This window comes from Scomber japonicus, chromosome 19 (genome assembly GCF_027409825.1).
Source record: "Scomber japonicus isolate fScoJap1 chromosome 19, fScoJap1.pri, whole genome shotgun sequence".
NCBI lineage: Eukaryota > Metazoa > Chordata > Actinopteri > Scombriformes > Scombridae > Scomber > Scomber japonicus.
Window position 1 is genome coordinate 33,112,087 of NC_070596.1, and position 7,500 is coordinate 33,119,586.

At 50.6% G+C, this 7,500-nt stretch overlaps 1 protein-coding gene across 1 annotated transcript in view; it reads right to left on the reverse strand.

Annotated features, from left to right (window-relative positions):
* The window catches only part of wdr36 (WD repeat domain 36), an 8,385-nt gene that overhangs the window by 113 nt on the left and 772 nt on the right, over nt 1-7,500 (reverse strand). The window contains exons 3-22 of the mRNA XM_053339418.1: nt 7,391-7,491; nt 7,129-7,246; nt 6,087-6,219; nt 5,788-5,842; nt 5,585-5,717; nt 5,196-5,371; nt 3,828-3,948; nt 3,681-3,746; nt 2,814-2,903; nt 2,229-2,371; nt 2,025-2,142; nt 1,777-1,942; nt 1,576-1,684; nt 1,422-1,501; nt 1,223-1,330; nt 886-1,117; nt 670-789; nt 488-569; nt 201-388; nt 1-90 (exon numbers count right to left, since the gene is read on the reverse strand). The exon at nt 1-90 is cut by the window's left edge and continues 113 nt beyond it. Of these exons, the coding sequence (XP_053195393.1) occupies nt 1-90; nt 201-388; nt 488-569; nt 670-789; nt 886-1,117; nt 1,223-1,330; nt 1,422-1,501; nt 1,576-1,684; nt 1,777-1,942; nt 2,025-2,142; nt 2,229-2,371; nt 2,814-2,903; nt 3,681-3,746; nt 3,828-3,948; nt 5,196-5,371; nt 5,585-5,717; nt 5,788-5,842; nt 6,087-6,219; nt 7,129-7,246; nt 7,391-7,491 (2,429 nt within the window). The remainder of the gene's footprint in view (nt 91-200; nt 389-487; nt 570-669; nt 790-885; nt 1,118-1,222; nt 1,331-1,421; nt 1,502-1,575; nt 1,685-1,776; nt 1,943-2,024; nt 2,143-2,228; nt 2,372-2,813; nt 2,904-3,680; nt 3,747-3,827; nt 3,949-5,195; nt 5,372-5,584; nt 5,718-5,787; nt 5,843-6,086; nt 6,220-7,128; nt 7,247-7,390; nt 7,492-7,500) is intronic.

Genomic DNA, 7,500 nt, shown 5'->3' on the forward strand with positions numbered 1-7,500 from the left:
GAGCTCCGCCCACCCCGCCTCCAGCCGTGAGGAGAGTCGGGTCAGCGCGTCCATGGCAACGGCGTCCTGCGCCAGCGAGCGCAGGTGGAGCTGAAAAAACCCAAATCATTCAGAGATGAGACAGGAAACAGGAAACAGGAAGCAGGAAGCAGGAAGCTGATGGACATAAAAGTGATACTGCTGCGTTCTGATTGGCTGACCTTCAGGAAAAGCGCCAAGTAGGCGTGAGCCAGATCAAAGTCCCGCCCACTGGCCAGCATGCTGTCAATCATCTGGATGAAGGCGAGCAGCAGGTCGTTGGCTCCGCCCCCGTCAGCTGACAGACAGGTGAGCTCCACGCTGAGCGCCGACGGCCCACAATCCTTCAGGAGCCGCAGGGGGGCGTCGACTGCAGAGAGAACCAATCAGAACGCCCCATGACATCACAGCCAATCAACATTGTTCAAACCTCTGATGTCATCATTTAAACATCAACAAACGGACTCACATGATTGGCTGTTGAGAGCGGCGAGCAGAGCGGCGCTGAACTCTGACCTCTGAGAGAACGACCCCCAGCTCAGCAGCTTGGACTGGAACAGGAAACAGGAAACAGGAAACAGGAAACAGTCACTGCAGGACGCCACCAATAAAACAAGGAGAAGAAGAAGAATGCAGGTGCAGCCGCTCTACCTGTGTTTCCTGTTCGGTTGCCGTGGGCGACGTGAAGCGTGGCGTGAGACCGGCGACGGTGGGAAGGAAGAACGGAGCGGCAGCCGGAGCAGCGGGGGGGGCCACGGGTTTATTCCTCCTCTGCACCAACGAAGAAGAAGATCAGTAACCATCAGTTAGCAGAACGATGATCGCTGCAGATAGAAACTGTTTCCTGTTAGCGATCAGCTGACTGACCTTGATGGCGTCCAGCTGCAGCAGACTCTTCCAGCGAGACTCCGGCAGCAGCGACAGCGTCACAAGCTCCGCCCCCAGCTGCTCAGCTGACTGGTACGCGTCATCCGCCTCCTCTGATGTCACTTCCTGTTCCAACTCCTCCGCTGTGGCGCCCGGCAGCGTCTCTGCGGCCGGTTGGTAGTCGGCCGGGAGGGGGCGGAGCCCGACGGGCCCGCACAGGCTCTTATTGGTCCTGAGGAGAAGAAGACAGATTATCAGTGATCTGATTGGCCGCTGTGAACGCAGCCTAAACTGTGATTGGTCAGATGTAAAACACAGAGAGCTGATTGGTTCAGACCAGAGGTAAATGCCCAGACTGTCCACGTGAGCCGTCGCCAGGAAGTCTCCCGTCGGCGACAAGGACACGCCCACCGGCGCCATGGCAACCAGGAAGCAGTCAACGAGGCTGAGGAGAACAGGAAGTGATGTCAGAAAACAGGAAGTTATGTCAGAGAACGAACGTAAAGGTATCGGAGCCGTCGGACCGTTCCACTCACCTGCCGGAGGGGAGGTCCCAGGTCCGGATGGTGCAGTCCATCGCCACGGTAACCAGCCACCGCCCGTCTGGGCTGAACGCCTGCGGAGAGAAGCTAACGTTAGCATGCTAGCTCACATCATTAGCCGTTAGCAGCATTAGCTTCGTGGACCCACCATGTCGTTGATGTTGCCGTGGTGACCGGCGAACTTCCTGACGACCCGCCTCGTTTCCGTGTCGACCACCAGCAGCGTGAAGTCATCCAGCGCTAATGCTAGCATACCGCTAACAGAAAGGAACAGAAGAACAGTTAGTATCGTGCTAGCTGTTACCATCATGCTAGCTGTTAGCATTGTGCTAATTGTTATGGTAGCTACCTGTCTCTATGTAGCATCATGCTAGCCGGTGCAGCAGGTAGCTTCAGCTCTACTTCCTGTTTCCTGGTCTTGAAGCGCCAGAACTTCAGCAGCCAATCAGAGGCTGTGCTGAGGGTCAGCTGGTTGAGCGTATCCGTGGCGACACCACGAACGACCCCGGCGTGTGCTGGAGGGGACAGGAAGAGGAAATCATGAAGGGTCACATGACTCGGCAGAGCAGCAGCTGTTGGTTGCCGTGGTGACCTCACCTTGCTCATCGTCGCCGTAGCAACCGCGATGGAGGCCGGACTGCAGGTTGTACACGTCGACGCGGCCGCAGGACGAGCCAATCACAGCGAAGTTACCGCAGGAAGTGATGTCGACGGCCTGGAACGATACAAGAAGTCATGTGACCCTGACAGGAAGTTGGGGGGAGGAGTCAAGAGAGACACAGGAAGTTACTGTGGCGTTACCGTGGCAACCGTATCCCTGCGGTAAGCCGGCGGCTGCAGGTGGTGAGCTCCCATGGTGCACCGCTGGTAGTTCCACGTGGTCGTTGCTCGGCGACCGCGATGACACGCCACGATACCATCCCAGTCCGACTGACGCACCGCCGCTGGCCAATCAGAGAGCAGCAATCAGAGAGAGTGTGTGTGTGTATATGTGTGTGTGTGTATATGTGTCTCTGTGTGTGTGTGTGTGTGTGTGTGTGTGTGTGTGTGTGTGTATATGTGTGTGTATATGTGTGTGTGTATGTGTGTAAGTGTGTGTGTGTATATGTGTCTCTGTGTGTGTGTGTGTGTGTGTGTGTGTGCGTGTGTGTGTGTGTATGTATATGTATATGTGAATGTGTGTGTGTGTGTGTGTGTGTGTGTGTGTGTGTGTGTGTGTGTGTGTGTGTGTGTGTATGTATATGTATATGTGAATGTGTGTGTGTATGTGTGTATATGTGTGTGTGTGTGTGTGTGTGTGTGCGTGTGTGTGTGTGTATGTATATGTATATGTGAATGTGTGTGTGTGTGTGTGTGTGTGTGTGTGTGTGTGTGTGTGTGTCTCACCAGAGGAGAATGCAGTGATGGCAGGAAGACGCAGCTCCTCATAAGACAGACCTTTCTTTTTCTTCTTCTCTTTCTTCTTGTTGATGGAGCCTGAACACACACACACACACACACACACACACACACACACACACACACACACACACACACACACACACACATATACACACAGAGACACACACACACACACACACACACACACACACACAGGTTATCAGACATCAGCAGAGTAAAGTAGAATGGGTATAGTGGTAGGTAGGTATAGTTAGTGTGTGTTTCTGTGTGTGTGTGTGTGTGTGTGTGTGTGTGTGTGTGTATAGTGTGTAGTTAGTGTGTGTGTAGTTAGTGTGGGTATAGTGTGTAGTTAGTGTGTATAGTGTGTAGTTAGTGTGTGTGTGTGTGTATAGTGTGTAGTGAGTGTGTGTGTGTATAGTGAGTGTGTGTGTGTATAGTGTGTAGTTAATGTGTGTGTGTGTATAGTGTGTAGTTAATGTGTGTGTGTGTAGTTAGTGTGTGTGTAGTTAGTGTGTTTAATTAGTGTGTGTGTAGTTAGTGTGTGTCTATAGTGTGTATGTGTGTGTGTGTGTGTAGTTAGTGTGTATAGTGTGTAGTTAGTGTGTGTGTATAGTGTATATATGTGTGTGTGTGTGTAGTTAGTGTGTATAGTGTGTAGTTAGTGTGTATAGTGTGTGTGTATAGTGTGTAGTTAATGTGTGTGTATAGTGTGTATATGTGTGTGTATAGTGTGTGTGTAGTTGGTGTGTGTGTGTATAGTGTGTAGTTAGTGTGTAGTTAGTGTGTATGTGTGTGTAGTTAGTGTGTAGTTAGTGTGTATGTGTGTGTAGTGTGTAGTTAGTGTGTACTGACCGTGTCCGAGGTTCTTGTTGAAGCGCTCGTGGACCGTAGAGAAGGACTGCAGCGTCCCGTCCTGACCTGCAGGGGGCAGCGTTTAGTGAACAGGAAGAAGAATTAGAGATCACCACGGCAACGACGGACAGCTTCCTGTTTACTTACCAGCACTGAGGATGTCTTTTCCATCGTTGCCGTGGTGACGGATTGTGGTGGGGGGGGCGCTGTGGCCCTGCCGACTCCGCAGCAGTCTGGCCCCGCCCCCTTCCTGGTCAAATATCCACACCTGGAAATAAAACATCATCATTTAATTAGCATTTAAATATGATCACTGATCACTGAGGCAGAGCAGCCGAGTACGGGAGGGGTTGAACTTTAGAGTACGGGAGGGGTTGGACTTTAGAGTACGGGAGGGGTTGCACTTTAGAGTACGGGAGGGGTTGGACTTTAGAGTACGGGAGGGGTTGGACTTTAGAGTACGGGAGGGGTTGCACTTTAGAGTACGGGAGGGGTTGCACTTGAGAGTACGGGAGGGGTTGGACTTTAGAGTACGGGAGGGGTTGGACTTTAGAGTACGGGAGGGGTTGGACTTCACGCTGCAGCTGCACACGACCTGAGAGACCTCCACTTCCTCTCTGACCAGACGTCACATTAAAAAACCTGCTCATACCACAGACTGTATCATACCCACAGACTGTATCATACAGACTGTATCATACCACAGACTGTATCATACCACAGACTGTATTATACCACAGACTGTATCATACCCCAGAGTGTATCATACCCACAGACTGTATCATACCACAGACTGTATCATACCACAGACTGTATCACAGACTGTATCATACCCACAGACTGTATCATACCACAGACTGTATCATACCCTCACAGACTGTATCATACCCACAGACTGTATCATACCACAGACTGTATCATACCGCAGACTGTATCATACCCACGGACTGTATCATACCCACAGGCTGTATCATACCCACAGACTGTATCATACCACAGACTGTATCATACCCACAGACTGTATCATACCACAGACTGTATCATACCCCAGACTGTATCATACCACAGACTGTATCATACCCACAGACTGTATCATACCAGAGACTGTATCATCCCCACAGACTGTATCATACCACAGACTGCATCATACCCACAGACTGTATCATATCCACAGACTGCATCATATCCACAGACTGTATCATACCCACAGACTGTATCATACCCACAGACTGTATCACAGACTGTATCATACCCACAGACTGTATCATACCACAGACTGTATCATACCACAGACTGTATCATACCACAGACTGCATCATACCCACAGACTGTATCATACCACAGACTGTATCATACCACAGACTGTATCATACCCACAGACTGTATCATACCCACAGACTGTATCATATCCACAGACTGTATCATACCACAGACTGTATCATACCCACAGACTGTATCATATCCACAGACTGTATCATACCCACAGACTGTATCATACCACAGACTGTATCATACCTTGATGGAGTTGTCGGCTCCATTAGTGACCAATAGCGGCTCTCCGTGCAGGAAGGTTGCCGCGGCGACAGCCGTGCTGTGCGCATGTGTCTGCTGACCAATCAACTGCCGGCGCTCCAGATCCCAAAATGCAATGTGACCCTGAGGACTGCAGGACGCCAGGACAGGAGGACCGTCTGAGGACAGAGGACAGAGGAGACATCAGAAGAGACATCAGAGGAGATATCACAGGAGACATCAGAGGAAACAGAGGAGAGGAAGAGAGGAAGGAAGGAAGGAAGGAGGACACATCAGAGGACACATCAGAGGAGAGGAAGGAAGGAAGGAAGGAGGCAACATCAGAGGAGACATCAGAGGAAACATCAGAGGAGACAGATGAATATTTTTACCTGTCCTGAAAGCGAGCGAGCTGATTGGTCCCCATTCTTGTGTGAATGTCATCAGAGTTTCATCCAATCGGATGTTGTGAATGATGATGCGACCCGTTGCCGTGCCGACGCCGACCACGTCCACCGCAGGACTCTGGGAAACAGGTTCGGATTATTCTCTGATCAACGCGTTAAACCAGCTGATCACAGTGTTGGTTACTGACCTGCTGCAGAGCGGTGACTCCTGCCGACCAGCCGGGGAACGTGAACAACAGCTTACTGCAGACACACGATCAATAATCAATAATCACTGATCAATAATCACTGATCAATAAACACTGATTAATAATCACTGGTCAATAATCACTGATCAATAATCACTGGTCAATAATCACTGGTCAATAATCACTGGTCACTGATCAATAATCACTGGTCAATAATCACTGATCAATAATCAATAATCACTGGTCAATAAACACTGATTAATCATCATTGGTGTAATGACTGATGCTAACATGCTAACCTGGTCTTGATGTTCCACAGCTGCAGTGCACCCTGGGAGCTTCCCAGCAGCACCTTGTTCAGGTAGGTGCTGGGATGCATCATGGCCGACAGGTCAAAGGTCGCTGGGTCAAAGTGCAGCTGGAGGTAGATGTCTGCAAAGCATGATGGGAAACAGAGTCCATCAGAAACTGATCAAATGTATTGTTCCATGGGGAGGCTGAGCAGCACAACCAATAACTATTAATAAACTTTATTAATAAACTTTATAAAGTTAAAGTTTGACTGCCCCTCTCTGCTGTTTGTGGTTGATGTTCTGTTGGACTCTACAGGTGAAGTCCTCCAACAGGCTCTGGGACGGTTTGCAACTGAATGTGAAGCGGTGCAGCATCCATCAAGTGGATGGGTGCAGCATCAGGTGGATGGGTGCAGCATCCATCGGGTGGATGGGTGCAGCATCAGGTGGATGGGTGCAGCATCCATCGGGTGGATGGGTGCTGCATCAGGTGGATGGGTGCAGCATCCATCGGGTGGATGGGTGCTGCATCAGGTGGATGGGTGCTGCACCATCCTCACCTCTGCTCACCAGCTTTGGGTAGTGACCCAAACAATGAGATGCTGGATCCAAGCAGAGAGAGTCTGGGCTCAGCCTTAGAGACCGGGTCAGGAGTTCAGACATCCGGGGGAGGCTAGGAGTAGAGCTGCTGCTCCTTCACATGGAAAGGAGCCAGCTGAGGTGGTTTGGGCTCCTGGTCAGGATCCTCCTGGACGCCCCCCTTTAGAGGAGTTCCAGGTCCAGCTGGGAGGAGACCCAGAACACACTGGAGGGATTACATGTCTCTGCTGGTCTGGGAAAAGCTCGGGATCCTCCAGGAGGAGCTGATAGTCCACGACCAGCGTTGATGTTTCACGTTTGAACTGAGTGAGAGCAGTGATGTCATTAACAGCACCTGAGGGTCTGATGAGTCGGGGTCTGACTGTCATGTGACCAAAGTTAACGAAGGAATCAAAGACAGCTGATGTTAAACTACCCCCCCCCCCCCCACACACACACACACACTCACCTCCTCCCTGGACATCCCACACAATGACATCACCGCCGCTGTCAGCTGAGATCAGCTGATCACCAAGAGGAAGCAGCAGGCGCACTTCCTGTCTGTGACCATGGTAACGCATCACCACCTGTACAGAGAGCCAACGGGGTTTAAAACTAATAAAAATAAAACCTGAAAACAGTTTTTTTATTTCATTAAATCAAACGTTATTTATAACTCTGTTTGTTTTCTGAACATTAAACACTACAAATAAAGATTAAAGTGTCCTCGCCTCTTTGTTCCGGGCGAAGGCGCTGACTTCTCGCCCGGCGGCGGCGAACACCAGCATCCTGTCTGCTGCCACACAGGTGATGTCATCAGGGAGGCTGTTACCTAGGCAAC